At 36.5% G+C, this 16055-nt stretch overlaps 1 protein-coding gene across 1 annotated transcript; it reads right to left on the bottom strand.

Moving 5' to 3' along the window:
• Positions 1-2830: 2830 nt before the first annotated feature.
• On the bottom strand, positions 2831-16055 carry LOC134316483 (uncharacterized protein DDB_G0290685-like). The gene is made up of 4 exons (XM_062996859.1): positions 15965-16055; positions 7598-7837; positions 4737-5183; positions 2831-2908 (listed from the first exon to the last, which is right to left on the bottom strand). Exons 1-4 carry the CDS (start codon positions 16029-16031, stop codon positions 2871-2873), a joined length of 792 nt encoding a protein of 263 aa, XP_062852929.1. The 5' UTR covers positions 16032-16055; the 3' UTR covers positions 2831-2870.

A 16055-nucleotide genomic window follows, 5' to 3' on the forward strand; every position in this document is an offset into this window, starting at 1 on the left:
CAGGTGTTAAAAAAAAAACTGCCTATAGCATGTATTGGGAACAAATGGAAAAGGGCAAATTGAGACAAGAAAAGAAAATCTAAAACAGACCACTATGTTGTGCATGGGTATTAAAAGAATGTTTTAAGAAATAAATAGTTATTAATGGGAAAATGTGGGTCAAAGTTCTCCACCAAACATGGTTTCTCTGTGCACCATCTACAGTGCATAACAGATCCCTCAGACATCACTGCATTAAAACTCATATGCTTCTATAATGAATATAAGCATATGGGCTCTAAACCCATTTTCCATCAGTAAATACAGTTTGTCACTGTATCTACAGACTCTATTAGAAGCCAAATATCAACAACCAGAAACACTGCTGACTTTTTGGGCTCAAGTTTTTGGGCTTAAACATATGATGTGATTGGACAAGTTCACCTTTTAAACTGTTTTGGGAAATAATAGACATTGTGCTCTCAATGTCCCAACTGTTCTGGAATTGCTGTTTGTATATATTGTCTTTGTACTAGTTTCTGTTTTTAAAATGTTCTTGAATTGGGGTTGTAAAATAAGCACTTGTAAAAGGTTTCTGTGGTTGGAAAAAACAGAAGTACCAGGCAATTTTTTACCAAGATACCATTAGATTTCATGTCAGTTATATTTAATTGCATGTGTGTATGAGGCATGAATAGCAGGAGTGTTTTTCATATGCTTGGGTCTTATTGTTATGACACACTTGCTTTAATTATAGTTTCAGCATGTTCCTTAGCTATTTTCACTTTATTTGCAATTGCAAAGTAATAACAATTTTTAATTAATACACGTTCAAATTAAATTTACAAATCCCTGGCTTCTATGTTTATTTGAATTTTACATACTGTTCTAACATTTTAACTGAGGTTGGTAGTTTTAATAACTAGCCAAAAATATCTAAATAATGAACTAAATAAATAACTAATTAAATAATAAGAGAGAGTGTAAATAAGCATTGTGATGTTCTAGTAGCTAAATTATCATTAATAACTTAGCTGCATGAATTGTGTCTAAAGAGCAAGACTTTATGCATTAATATAGTTTCTATAGAGCTGCATTTACATAGACTATAGTAAGTGCCAGATCAGGAGCAGATCAAAACAAGCACCTGCCTAGGATGCTACTGGGACTGTCATTCTACCAATTATAACTGTGTTGCTGATAAATTTAGATTTATTTAGGCTACAGATTAAGTTTAGAGTTAAAATTAAGTGGTGTTTAATAGAGGTAATCTGTCTAGCATACAGCTTTATTGTTAAGGCATTTCACTGAAGCAGTGACCTTTCAGTAAATCCCAATAATTATTTGTCAGTCCAAGCTTTGGTCTTGCTTTCTCAGATCAGTCACAAACAATTAACTCAACGTTCTAGCACTATATGAGATTTCTGTAACATCTTGAGAACCTCAGTTAATTGCATAACAAACACGTTTACAAAAAACATACTGGATCTTTGTTTAAATCCTTAAAAAATAGGTTTTCTCCAGATAACACATACAAAGACTTAAATGCAATGTCTATGTCACAGGACCATCTGAATAGACAGAAGTGATCCAAGATGACATTTTGCCAATTTGATGAATGTGATAAGTTGACTTCTAAAGCATTTTTGACCAGTTTAACTTTACCATGTGGCTGCTTGAATTGCTTGTGTTATATGACCCATGAAATGCATATTTCTTTTGTTTTTGGAGTTTTTGCTTGGAGCGCATGATCACCACAGTCCAGCCTAACTTAATCAAAGCTACAAATCTGAATCCCAGAAACATCAGAAGTTTAAAAAATCTGTGAGGGCAGCAAGTACCATGTTTACATGCATGTACCATGTGGGGAAATTGTAGAGAAATCAATTTAGTGGTACGCATGACCACACAGAATAGCATTACCATCTAGTGTTGAGTCAAAGTATTACAATGAATTATTACAGGACGTAAAGCAGATTGTGTATATGCTGGATGAAACATAACAATAAAAAGAGAGATAACTCTACTTTATATTAGATTTGTTTTGTTTTTAACATCAATATATCAATATATCAATATATAGTCATTTAAATAAAGGTAAAATTGGCTGTATTGTATAATTGTATTTTTCTGTTGTATCATCGATCTCAGTGCAGATATTTTATGTACAAGTTATTCTTTGTATTATTGTGTTTTTAAATAATTGCAATAAAATATTTGTCAAAACATTTATTAATATCTAGTTCAGGTTTTCATTTTACAATAGCTTACAATTTATCAACAGTGATGTGCTTTCTTTCTGATATGATATAAGCGATACAGTAGTATCAGTTAACAATATTTACATTTATTTTTAGTCAGTACACAGACACTTTCATACTGCACTTCAAAATGCACTTACAAAAAAATAACCTAACATAATAATATATACACGCTCTTAATTAAACATGATTAATTCCATGAGAATTCATGAGCATCTGAATGTGAGAATCAAATGTGTGCTGCAATGTACAAACAAATTAGGAATTGTAAATTTTTGACACAGACATTTATTAAAATCAGACATTCTGTCTGGTAACGTACATACCTGTCTGTTAATGGACAAAAGAAAGAAAACCTTATTTTTAGAAATTTACTAAATTGTTGTTATGTGTTGTGTATAGAGAAAATGCATAATGCATCTGTAATCATAAATTCTTTGTTAATTTCATCATGTATCATGACATGCAACAGTATATTTGCACAAAGTGCAAATTAACTGCAAATTATTTCATTATTGACATCTGCATATTACAATAAAGTACAACCAGTGAAGAGAACGATACAGAATGTGTGGAACATATTTTTTCTGATAGATAACACATGAATGCACATGTTCTGCTCCAGATGGTTTAAACTGGTGGAATCTGAGGAGAAGCAGGTTGATGTCCTAGATAAAAAGAGAATGGAATGTAAATCATTTAACAAAGTCTGCTGGGTAGCAAGTGATATACAAATACATTGAAATTAAATTGCACTAAATTGAAAAAAAAAACATATGAAATAAAACTAAGGCTGCAGTCAGTTCTGAAGTAAGTAATATGGCTGAAAACTGGGAAAAGTGGGAATGTCAAAAAAATAGTTGGATCATTAGTAATTCTTAAGGTTATTTGGCCAACAGGTGTAGCCAGCTTCACGTGACCAGCCAAAGTGTGCACCACTAATTGGGGAAGTGTATGTGTGTGGGGGGGGAGGGAGTTCTAAATAATAAACACTGCTAGCTAGTTGAAGCTGATGTCTATTCAAGACTGGTGCTGGTGTATGAGTTAACATTTATTTACTGTACTGCAGCACTAACAGAATAAGTTCTTGTCTAGCTCATGAAAACTTGATCAGTCAATTTTTGTAATGTGGTGGTTGTGTCCTTCTGCATTGTCATTTTTGGCCATTAGAGGGGGCACAGAGGTGCACATGATTGACATTTCAGTCTCTTTTGATTAACAACCACATGCGTCTCATGAATGTTAATTTAGCTCCAGGTGGAAGTTCATCTATCTTCTCTTTCTCTGTTTCACCAGCTCCTTTGTTGGTGCACTTGCAGTTTTCTGAAACCATGCTGTTTGGTCCGGTCTTGTTTTCTTTTAAACTTGCTTGTCACAGACAGCCGGAGTAGCCTGTCATATTGTGATGTATAGTTATCAATTCTGCACTATCCTTGTTCTATCCATTTTCTCTGTTGCAAGCTGCAGATGTATCTTAATTGTTACTTTGTTTCTGTTAATTTATACTGGCTCCAGTATAGAGCTGTAGTAACACAGCTGTAGTATCTCACAAACCTCAAAAATAATGCACAGCATGATAAAAACAAAGGGCCTTCTCTGGATCAGGGCATTCATTTTACTTTTAGTTAGATGGTTTTCATGCCTTCATGCCTTCATTTTTATTAGTTGGCTAGCTAAAGATAAAAATAATAAAAATGACCATCTACCATCAATCTATATGTAATAATTTAATGCACCCTAATGCCGGGAAATACAGAGATCTGGCCACATGTAATGTAGATTATGCCTTGGATTTTACAGGACAGTAAATGGCAACCGGAGAAACAATGAACATCACCTGAGAGGTCTAGTAGTTTTATTAGCAACTATAAACATCTTGATAAATAATATTTATTAAAAAAAGGTTCTGAATGTCTCACCAGGGATGCATTAGTCCCCGAAGAACATTTTTGGCCAGTGCTTGGATTTACAGGACTAAAACTTTTGCACCAATACCACAACCTCACTTTTTTCCAATGTAAAACTGTGAATAAGTGTATGTTGTGTTCCACAAAGTGGTTATCTTATTTCAAAATTAAAAGTGAGTCTTTAGTAATGTTTATATAGCGGATATTTTTGTGGTCATAAGAGTTCAACATTAAATAAACAGTCCCAGTTAATAGAATTATGGCATGCTAAACCCTTTAATTATTGAGAAACATTTTATAATTCAATTTGTCTGACCAGAATTCCAAGATGGACAACCACTGCCATAAATGATTGTTAAGTAAACTGTAACTGGCTGTAATTGACACAAAATAACTTCAGTCTAATTGTTTTGCCCAACTTGCATCAGGGATTGGTAGTGTGACTTTTAACCTTCATGATCACTTCAGAATGGACCACAGAATAGATTATTATTGTGTGTGTGCATGCGTGTGTGCGTGCGAGCGTTTGTCTGTGCATCCACACCGTGTTCCTCAAAGTGTGTATGCCCAGGCACTTATTGTTACACACCCATGAACTCAAACTCGTCAACTCTCTGCTTTGTGATGCCTTTCTTGATCTTTCTGTAGCTCACAGTAAAGAACTTGGCAGCAGAAGGACGATTCCCTTGTTGGGAAGCTGAATTTATGTCATTCTCATCAAATCCATCCTCTTCTCCTTCCTCATCACCCATTTCCACATCTTCCTGCGCGTCTCCTTCATTCTCACCCGCTTGCTTTTTATTCTGCTCGTTCCCTTCTTTTTCACCCCCATTTCCTTTGTCCTGCCCTTCTCCTGCTTCTTCTCCCGTGTTCTCTCCTCCCTGATTTTCTGCTGTCTCTTTCCCCGCTTGCCCGTTAGTCCCATCTGGGTCACTTTCCCCATTGGCGTTTTCTCCCTCTCCATTTGTTTGAGATTCTCCACCGGTGTCTTTGCCCTCCTGATCATCATTGTCTTCCTCTTCCACCATGGAAAAATCTTTGATTGTAATAAATAAAGAAGACAGATAAGAATAATTAGTTAATGTAGTGTAAAATGGAACTGCAAAAGATTGTCACAACCTGGGATTTGAATCAATTTGACTAAACACTTTCAGAATATATGTATATTTTTCAAACTATAAGCTAAAATGTTCATCTCTTGGTTTAATTCTTGGATTGACACTCCCTCCATGCAGTTTGCTTTGCACCCAGTGTTTTCAGATGGTACCTAACCCTTACCATGATATTTAATTTTAAAAAAAGTCAATAAATTACTGAATGTTCAGACACTAAGCCAGTGGGAGAATGTTGGTGTACAGCAATATTTAAAATGCCCCTTAGATTAATATGTTATCATATACACTGTAAAGGGTAGCATACACAATGTGAATGTGTTAGCATTTATGCTGTGACTGTGTTATTGTATACACTATGAATACATTATACAGTGGTAAACTTTAATTGTAAACTGATGGGGAAAAACAACAACTACTGTATGTCCAAAACAAATTCCACAAGACAACAAGCACCCACAACGACAAAGTGAAAACATGTTTTAGAGCTTTTCGAAATGTATTAAAAATCATCTGTGGCACACCAAATTGTAATCTGAATTGATTGGACATAGTTTGTAAAGGCTCACACCTGAGTCTTTAAGGGCCTACAATTTATACTTCACAATCAGGAAAAAAACTAAGTCATATAATTTAAGGAACCGTCTGTGCATGTCGGTGAACAAACTGTGGCAAGGCGTAGATCAGGATAAGGATGTAAAATGAAATCTAATGCTCTGAGTGTTCTCCGAACTGGTTAAACTGACAGGCAGATAAATTAAGGAACATTCTTAAAGAAAACCTCTTCCAAAATGCATACAAGCTCAAATTGACAGTGACAATAACCTAAAGCAAATAGACAAAACAAATTTCTTTATAACAGCGTGAATACTATATCTTAAGTATACAGTTCGTTTGCTGATTTTCCTTTCAGAGTGGCCTTACTGATGTACAATTATGATTGTATGTCTGTCAAATTCTGTGATCTTTGGCATGTTAATTGATGTGATTAAAAGTTTATTTTATAGATATTAGCAAGCTTTCAATGAACTACACGTACTGTATATAACGTATGTAAGGCTCAGGCATGTCTGGTGTAATACACCTTTTTTCACAGCAGGTGTTAGCAATGATATTAATTATAGTTCAATTCCATTTAGGTTTAAAAGAGCCAGGTTCTTGCTTAAGTGTACGGGAAGGTCATACTAAAAATATGCTACTTTAGCCTATAGAAACGTTATCTGTCTTTTATTAATGCATACAAATTTCCTGTATTTTGTGGTTGTATTCAAATTAAAAGACTGATAAATAATTATACATGATCATTAAACCATTGCTGTGAAATGTTGTGAAAACTCGATAAAACAATCAGTGATTTATTAATTTTGCTGAAGCAAAATTAACTGAAGAAAGTGCAAAGACATAAACCAATTTGATTTTGTACACATAAACAAATTTTTTTATGCATTTTCTCCCCTTTTTCTCCCCCTTTAGTGCATCCAATTGCCCAATTGCATCATGCTAGCGTTAGGATTTTTTTTAGCGCATCCAATTGCCCCATTGCATCATGCTTCCTCTCCACCAATGCCAATCTCTGCTCTGATTGAGGAGAACGAAGCTAACTCACGCCCCCTCTGACTGATACGATGTATTCGAGATCCCAGCTCTGGTTCCAGCATGTGTTTTTACCGCTGTGCCACCTGAGCGGCCTGTTTATTCGGATTTTAACGTCATGTTTTACACTTTGGTTACATTCATGACAGGAACAGTAGTTACTCCTTACACAAGATTCATAAGTTCACAAGGTTATATCGAACACAGTCATGGACAATTTTTTATCTACAGTTCACCTCAATTGCATGTCTTTGGACTGTGGGAGGAAACCAGAGTTCCCAGAGGAAACCCATGCAAACACGGGGAGAACATGCAAACTCCACACAGAAAGGACCACCCCACCTGAAAATCGAACCCAGGACCTTCTTGCTGTGAGGCGACAGTGCTACCCACTTAGCCACTGCGTGTTATATAATGTAAATGAGATGTTATATACAGTGTGAATGTGGTATATAATGTAAATGAGATGTTATATTCAGTGTGAATGTGGTATATAATGTAAATGAGATGTTATATACAGTGTGAATGTGGTATATAATGTAAATTAGATGTTATATACAGTGTGAATGTGGTATATAATGTAAATGAGATGTTATATACAGTGTGAATGTGGTATATAATGTAAATGAGATGTTATACACAGTGTGAGTGTTATTATATACAGTGTAACCAATAAATAAAGTGTTTTTTTATCTTATAATTTTATCTTATACAGTGTGAATTGCATGAAACACATGCTACGCACCCATTTTCTCAAAAATGTTAATCCTGTTCTTCGCCAGGCCTTTCTTGATCTTTCTGTAGCTCACAGTGTAGTACTTGTTTTCATCCATTGCTTCTTCTTCTTTTGGCGCCTCTCCAGCCCCATCAGATGCGTTTTCTTCCCCTTGCGTCTCTGGCTTTTCTGGTTCACTGTCCTCCCCATTTGTTTGATCTGCACCATTAGTGGTTTTGCTTTCTTCTTTGTCTTCATCCTTCTGCTCCACTAAAGTTTTCATTTTGGGTTAAAGATAAAGACAAAAAGAGATATTAGTTACTGTTATGTAAAATGGAAATACATAACTATGGGTATTATTATGTATGTATTATGTATGTGTGGGCATATTAAAGTTGTTGCTACCCCTTTGAGGCTAAAACAGCTTCCAATTTTCAAGAAGGGCTGTCTACTAAATTTGAGAGGGTGTCTATGGCAATTTGTGCCTATCAAGTCAAAAGAATTTATGTGATCTCAGCCCAGTTTATCCCAAAGGTCAGGGCTATGTGCAGGCCACTGGAATTTTTTTACACCCCTCCTTGTCTTATCAAACCATGTCTTTATGAAAAAGGATCTTATCCCAAACATTTGCTATAAAGTTGAAAGCATATCATTTATTTTAAAAAACTGATTTTATACACCAGGTGCTCAGGTATCAAGCAGTCTATTATGCTAGCCCACCACTGCTGAGATCTGTATTCAAATCTTGGTGGTGCTATTGGCCAACCAAATTACTACACAGACATGATTGGCCATGCTTGGGGGGTGAAGCCCTGTGATAGATTGGCACCCAGGTCCAGGCTATTCCAGCCTTGTGCCCAGTGTTTCCCAGTGAAAGTAGTCCCAGTGGAAGCAGTCCAAGTGGAAGTGAACGTGACCAGAATAAAGCGATTGATGGAAATGAAATGAGTATGACTGTCATATTTATAGTCTATAATATTCAGCATTCCACTTTAACTTAAACTTTGCATATTCATAGGTTTAGCCCCCTAAAAATGTAAGTAAGTGAAGAGAGTGAGAATTATGCAACAAATGAGATGGATAGGAAGCATCATATTCACATAACAATATAGCAGCATGAAACTCACGGAGCAAAGGAGAGTTGTTGTGTTTCAATTTCCACATGCTGTGTGCTGCCTAATATACCGAGATTTGGATTTTTTACTTAAATATTTTATATTGAGTTATCTACCCTACAAAATGGTCCTCATACATTAAGAATTTGATTGTGATTATTTTGTTGACAGTTTGTTTAGAACTGTGATTGGCCAATCTGCTCTTTAAGTAATTTACATACTCAACAAAAGACTATTATTTATGCACTTTCTCTGCTGGGGACACATGCACAGTCCACCAACTTTCTCTTATTTGCCCATACTTTGGTAGATTCAAATGTTAGACTCGCACAAATGGGTCACACACTGATCTACGCATTCCTCCACCTCTCTACAGATGCCCCAGGCTACTAACCGGAGTCCTTACACAATGTTGAGACCCCACCTGCTTTTTGTCTGGTCTTTTCCCACCCAGCAGAGTAGAGGCCACTTTTGTCTCCAGAGGGCACTGCCAATTGTGCCTGCTAGGGGGCTCCCAGCTGACCTGGCCAATCACAGTTGATTGCTCTTAAAACATGCAAAAAAATTTTACCTTACAGGGATTATGAATAAAAACTTGATTGTAAGCACTGTGATCTAGAACTATTGTCAAACAAAGCTGTAATAATGCAGGTGTACTGTAAACATTATGTGCAAACTGGATATAACATTCCTTTTTTAAGCTTCATTAGTGTCATAAAATGACAAAAAGGGAGGAATGTGACAGAAAAATTTTAATTAACACAAGAAATATTAATACATGATTAATTACTACTTATATACAGGGGTTGGACAATGAAACTGAAACACCTGTCATTTTAGTGTGGGAGGTTTCATGGCTAAATTGGACCAGTCTGGTGGCCAATCTTCATTAATTGCACATTGCACCAGTAAGAGCAGAGTGTGAAGGTTCAATTAGCAGGGTAAGAGCACAGTTTTGCTCAAAATATTGCAATGCACACAACATTATGGGTGACATACCAGAGTTCAAAAGAGGACAAATTGTTGGTGCACGTCTTGCTGGCGCATCTGTGACCAAGACAGCAAGTCTTTGTGATGTATCAAGAGCCACGGTATCCAGGGTAATGTCAGCATACCACCAAGAAGGACAAACCACATCCAACAGGATTAACTGTGGACGCAAGAGGAAGCTGTCTGAAAGGGATGTTCGGGTGCTAACCCGGATTGTATCCAAAAAACATAAAACCACGGCTGCCCAAATCACGGCAGAATTTAATGTGCACCTCAACTCTCCTGTTTCCACCAGAACTGTCCGTCGGGAGCTCCACAGGGTCAATATACACGGCCGGGCTGCTATAGCCAAACCTTTGGTCACTCGTGCCAATGCCAAACGTCGGTTTCAATGGTGCAAGGAGCGCAAATCTTGGGCTGTGGACAATGTGAAACATGTATTGTTCTCTGATGAGTCCACCTTTACTGTTTTCCCCACATCCGGGAGAGTTACGGTGTGGAGAAGCCCCAAAGAAGCGTACCACCCAGACTGTTGCATGCCCAGAGTGAAGCATGGGGGTGGATCAGTGATGGTTTGGGCTGCCATATCATGGCATTCCCTTGGCCCAATACTTGTGCTAGATGGGCGCGTCACTGCCAAGGACTACCGAACCATTCTGGAGGACCATGTGCATCCAATGGTTCAAACATTGTATCCTGAAGGCGGTGCCGTGTATCAGGATGACAATGCACCAATACACACAGCAAGACTGGTGAAAGATTGGTTTGATGAACATGAAAGTGAAGTTGAACATCTCCCATGGCCTGCACAGTCACCAGATCTAAATATTATTGAGCCACTTTGGGGTGTTTTGGAGAAGCGAGTCAGGAAACGTTTTCCTCCACCAGCATCACGTAGTGACCTGGCCACTATCCTGCAAGAAGAATGGCTTAAAATCCCTCTGACCACTGTGCAGGACTTGTATATGTCATTTCCAAGACGAATTGACGCTGTATTGGCCGCAAAAGGAGGCCCTACACCATACTAATAAATTATTGTGGTCTAAAACCAGGTGTTTCAGTTTCATTATCCAACCCCTGTATGTAGATATGCTTAGGGCATTTTTGCCAGTAGTCATATTCCAAAAATACTGCTACAATAGAATGTTATTGGATGTGTTACTTGTATGACCTTCAAAACCCAGTTCTAGCTAATTTAGACCAGTTCCTATGTTAACTGTGGAATCTTCCACTGTCCTACAAGGTCACTGACAACAGTATAAAAGATGTCTAATTTATCAGTTGTATCAGTCGCATACACAGAGCCTCTCTGTGTGACTCTGTCTGTGTGATCCTTCTCTGCAGACAAGAATAAAACGTTTCTACTCACAATCCATTGTTTGAGGTATTTTATAAAGGTTTTTTCCACCACATTAGCAATACAGCTAATGACGTGAGAGTGTACTTGCCAGCTATTTTACATACTAAAAAACAAGGTGTATCTACATCAGGACTAAAGCTGACTAAACACATGAAAGTGTATATTATACAGAATTATTTGAGGAGGTTTTGTGTCACAACTTCATGTCCACACTATGTACAGTATGGGCATTGTAACAGAGAAGGAATACTGTTTTAGTTTTACAGACTGTTTTTGCTGTCATGACCCAAATATATAAATAACCTGAATGTTAACTGGAAAATGACATCCATGCATATTACAAGTTATTACTAGCAAAGAGAATGCAGAGGAACAATTCAAACAATGTATTTTTTGACAGCATTATTAGTAAAATGAGCATATGATTCAGATCTCTAGCTGAAATTTGTGAAATGTTTGCCTCTGTTCTGAAACTGACAGATATGGATGAAGTGGCAAAGCACTGGCAAGAAAATTTAACAAGGATTTGACATTTGAGTTTTAAAACGAGGCGTTTAGGGGATTAGTGGGTTTCGGGACACAGTAGTTAGTGCTACATCCCTGTCTGAGGCGCGTCAGTGCTCTTAAGTCTCAGGTGACTGTCAGTGAAAGTATGAGCGCTGTTAAATGTGCAAGATTAAAGATAGCAAAAATTATCTAAAGGTATAATTTAGGCAATAGTTCAGATGACATATCCAAACCAAAATAATTATATTTTAACCAAATGAACCCAAATCTCCCTAACAATGATATTCAAATAATTTTCTTTGGCCTCAATTAAACTACTGACCAGCACCGTGATACAGACTTTGCATACAGACAAAAAAGACCTTAAAAGGATGTCCTTGCACAAACCTTTACTAGTGTGTTACCCTGTGTTTTTTTGTTGACACCAATGGTACAATACTCAACTAAATGGTAGGATTTGAAACTATGATTACAGCATGTAGACTATATGCAAGTACAAGATGATGATAGATAGGCTAACTGGAGGGTGTTCATGGATGTTCTAGCCAAGGGTCAAAAATGAATGGGTGAAAATAACAATAAAAAATATCTTGGCAGGAAAGAATGAGAGCAAATGGACCCAGAAATATATAAGCAATTATAATATTACTGTGCTATGGTATGTACTACAGTGTTAAATAGGCCCAGCTGATGTTGATTTAAAATGACAATGGCATGAGGAAAGTTCTCTCATTGAGTTAAAAATGGTATACAGAGATTTGTTATTTAAGCTGATGTGTTAGACATTGTTTTTCACCATTGTCATCAAAATACCAAACTGCAAAAAATATTTTTATAAAACGGATAGTTCCGGTTAGGGCTGGGCGATATATCGATATTTATAAAATATCGATATATTTTCATACGCGATATAAGATAAGACAATATCCCATATATCGATATAGATGTTGCGTTCCAGTTAGATCAGACAGTTCGTCTTTCTCTTCTCCCAGTTTGTCTCTGCACATGTTCACCTGCCCCGCCTCTCTCCCTCACTGAACACAACTCGCCCCCTCCCCACCGCTTCACCAGTAAGTCCTGCAGGCAGCGATAGCATGGAGACGCATAAAGACGTGACAGAAGCTATCGAAGAGGAGCTGCTTACTAAAATGAAAAATAATGACTCTTTTTGGAATTATTTGGAGATGGTTCGAATTCAAAGTGTCAGATGAGCAGCAGAATAATGTATTCTGTAGAGAATGCCGAAAACAAGTCCAGATAAAAGGTTCCAGCTCCGTGTACCTTCATTAGTTTTCACTTCAAATCCCAAAGTTAAAAAACAAGAAAACGAGTCGCTATTCGATTCAAAAACCAACACAAGCTCATGCACACGCTGACATGCACGTATTTACTTCACATTAAGTGTTGAGAAAGTAATAATAACGTAACGGTGCGTCTCCTGTTGTTCTGACTCTTGTGTTTGTATATGTGATGTGCATGTATTTGCTCTATCTGTAAATACAAACATTATGGGGATTTCTGTACTGGATGTTGTACGTGGTTGTGTTAGTTTATACTGGACGATCGCCCGACGTCCGACACGTCATTTATTTATCTATCTTCTATTATAGTATTTCTTGTTGTCGGGCCAATAAACATGAAGCATGAAGCAGAACGCTGATTAAAATGCATTAAATGTTGTAATAGTTACACAGTAACATGAACGATTAGTTCTGCCTGTATTACAGAACTGAGTTCTATACGTTAAAAAAAATTAATGTAAATGTTATGGCGACATATACATAAAATAATGTATAAAGTCCAAACATGTGGGGGTGGGGTGGGGGGGTTAATCTTCCCTACACACTCGCTCCCTGCACCCTATAGTACACTTAACATTCTTAAAGGGCCAGACAATATATTTGTAATTCACATTACACAACAGGAGATGCCTTAGAAAACAACTTTTTTTTTCTTAGAATAGCTCTTTTTTTTTTTTTTAAGGAAAAATAGTTCTTGTGTGAAGCTTCCCCAGCATGATTATTAATAAAAGTGCCTGTAAAAAAATTGGAACATGTAGCTTTGTCTCAGAAGTGTCTTTTTGTTATTACCTTATGGGATAAAAAAATATCGAGATATATATCGTATATCGCCATTCAGAAAAAAATATCGAGATATTATTTTTGATCCATATCGCCCAGCCCTAGTTCCGGTCCTAAAATCTGATTGGCTGAGCCGCGTTCGAAGCCGTTGTAAAATCCCTGATAAACGCACACCTATGACCACCTCACATCATTCCATATTAATACGCCACTAAAAAGAAAAAGTTAATGTTATTTTCGCCCTCATGTTGCCTAGCAACACTGTTAATCGAAGTACCTTGCGTCACGGAAGAATGCTTTATTGTAAGTTTATACACAATAAATACATTTATGAATTAAACATTGTTGTATTTATTATATTTTATGTTGACCGCCGTTTTATAAAAGCAATAAGCCACTCGAGACCGTGCGTTACTGCTATGATTTTAGCACGGGAAAGAAGTTTCAGGCACTCCGCTTCGCGTCGTCCAAAAACGTCATCCCCGTGCTAAAATCACAGTAACGCACGGCCTCTCGTGGCTTATTGCTTTAATGTATTTCATCCTTCTAGTACAATTCTTTTGTTTTAATAGGAGACATTTTAAAAAGACCCTTAATAAAACCATTGGTAAACTACTGGCTATCAGCAGGAGTGTAATGTTGTTGTGTTTTGTGAAACAACTGATTTTGGAAGACACTGTATTGAAGAACAAACTAAATTTGAAATTTGTTTTGTTGCCCGATGGCCTTCTGCTTTAAATTCTTTTGTCATTTGGAGCCAAAATGAAAGCGATTTTGGCATATAAATCCTTTGAAAGCTGTGTTTCTAAACATGGGCATAAGAGATCATGAATATGCAAAACAGGCAGAACCTTTCAAACCTTTTATGGTATAAACTTGCAGAGGAGACAGGTGGGACCTAAAGTCCAGATATATGCACTGATTCATATTTATATTCACAGGGAACTGAGTATAAGTTACATAAGCATAAATGAACAGTGTCATAAATGAGAACTTTGTGTATGTACAGCATTTCAGCATAAACCTGTATACATGCTGCCCTAGGCCTCTAGGTAACCTCATGTTCAAAAAAAGTACAGTGCATAGCTTTTGATGCAAATCTTCTTTTGAATTTTGATTTGAATAAGCAAATGCACGGACAGTGCAAACGCTCTGTTCTATTCCTTTTCCTTGTCACCAATGCAATACAAGCTGCTGTTGTGAAAACATATTTACTCACATGTATGCAATTGTACATCTGACGGTTTACTTTTGTTTAATAGTATATAGTATAGGTGAGATATTTTAGATCTGTTTTGATTTGTTGTGTACAACCTAGAACTAGGTTTCAAAGAAGATGAATAAATCTTGTTCAGACTAAATTTAAGGTTAAGACAAGTTGATGATTTTTACCTAAAATCAAAACCAAAACCTCCAAGTACAAACACACATAACAAACAAACGCTTACATTTTATCAGCTCTTAATTGTGAGTGGTAAAACTGTTTAGCATCATAGTCTTTTTTGTATTGTATTAGCAGTCTATGCAAGATTAACAGAGTACAGTCATTTTTTTCTTTTTTAACATATAAAAAACAGCACTATTACACCAGAGCTTCTAAAAAGGTTCCTTTTTAGCAACTGGAGTCTTGATCTGTCAGAGCTGACATTTTTTCTGCAAGCCCAATAGTTGTAGGTTATTAAAAGATGAGTCACCAATGTTTTAAGATTTGTGATGTTATTAATATTAATAAATTATTCTCTTGTAAGCAATCCAATGGGTGCTACTGTTTGGTTTCTGAGAAATGCTTCAGTATTTACCATGATCTAACCTAAATAAAGCAGTTACCACAGTGCAGCTGATTCATATTCAAACTACATTACACCACAACAACTCTAAAACTAAAGAAATATAGCCAAGCAAATTATTTCTTCAGCAAGACTAAGCCTCTTTATAGATGGATATTAAATTCACAGATCATTACTTTAAATGATATCCACATTTCTGTGTTTGACAGGCACTTTCTTTCAAATTTTACTCTACTGTAAGTTTTTATCTAGGATTCTCAAGTGTCTACCAGACTGCTGTATGTTTGTTATTTTTTACTCTATACATATATACCAGTCAGAATATCATAATATATATAATATATAATATAGAGTAACTTATACTACATCTAAATATGTATATGTGAATATAATGACCTTCACCAGAAGAGGCTTAAGTCAACAATCCATGCATATTACCAAATCACATGTTACTAAGCTGAGAATGTTAAAATCAACTAAGTAACCCATGTACAACTGTAATCAACTGACTCGTAGCAAATGTGAATCAAAATATTTGACAGTGAATGTTCTCTCACCTTGATCTTCATTGTTCTGTGATGATGCATCTGCTTCAGGAGGAAGTGCTGCTTCAGTCTCAGCCATTGTCTCCGGCCCAGGACTGTTTGA

The sequence above is a fragment of the Trichomycterus rosablanca genome, chromosome 6, assembly GCF_030014385.1.
Source record: "Trichomycterus rosablanca isolate fTriRos1 chromosome 6, fTriRos1.hap1, whole genome shotgun sequence".
In the NCBI taxonomy this organism is placed as follows: Eukaryota; Metazoa; Chordata; class Actinopteri; order Siluriformes; family Trichomycteridae; genus Trichomycterus; species Trichomycterus rosablanca.

What these genes read in the sequence shown, in the direction of transcription:
- LOC134316483 (XM_062996859.1), bottom strand. Translation starts at nt 16,031, where the DNA reads ATGGCTGAGACTGAAGCAGCACTTCCTCCTGAAGCAGATGCATCATCA. An exon ending in TAACATTTTTGAGAAAATGG is followed by an intron (nt 5,184 to 7,597) that starts GTGCGTAGCATG and finishes TTACAATCAAAG; the next exon opens with ATTTTTCCATGGTGGAAGAG. An exon ending in TGACGAGTTTGAGTTCATGG is followed by an intron (nt 2,909 to 4,736) that starts GTGTGTAACAAT and finishes CTTTTTATCTAG; the next exon opens with GACATCAACCTGCTTCTCCT.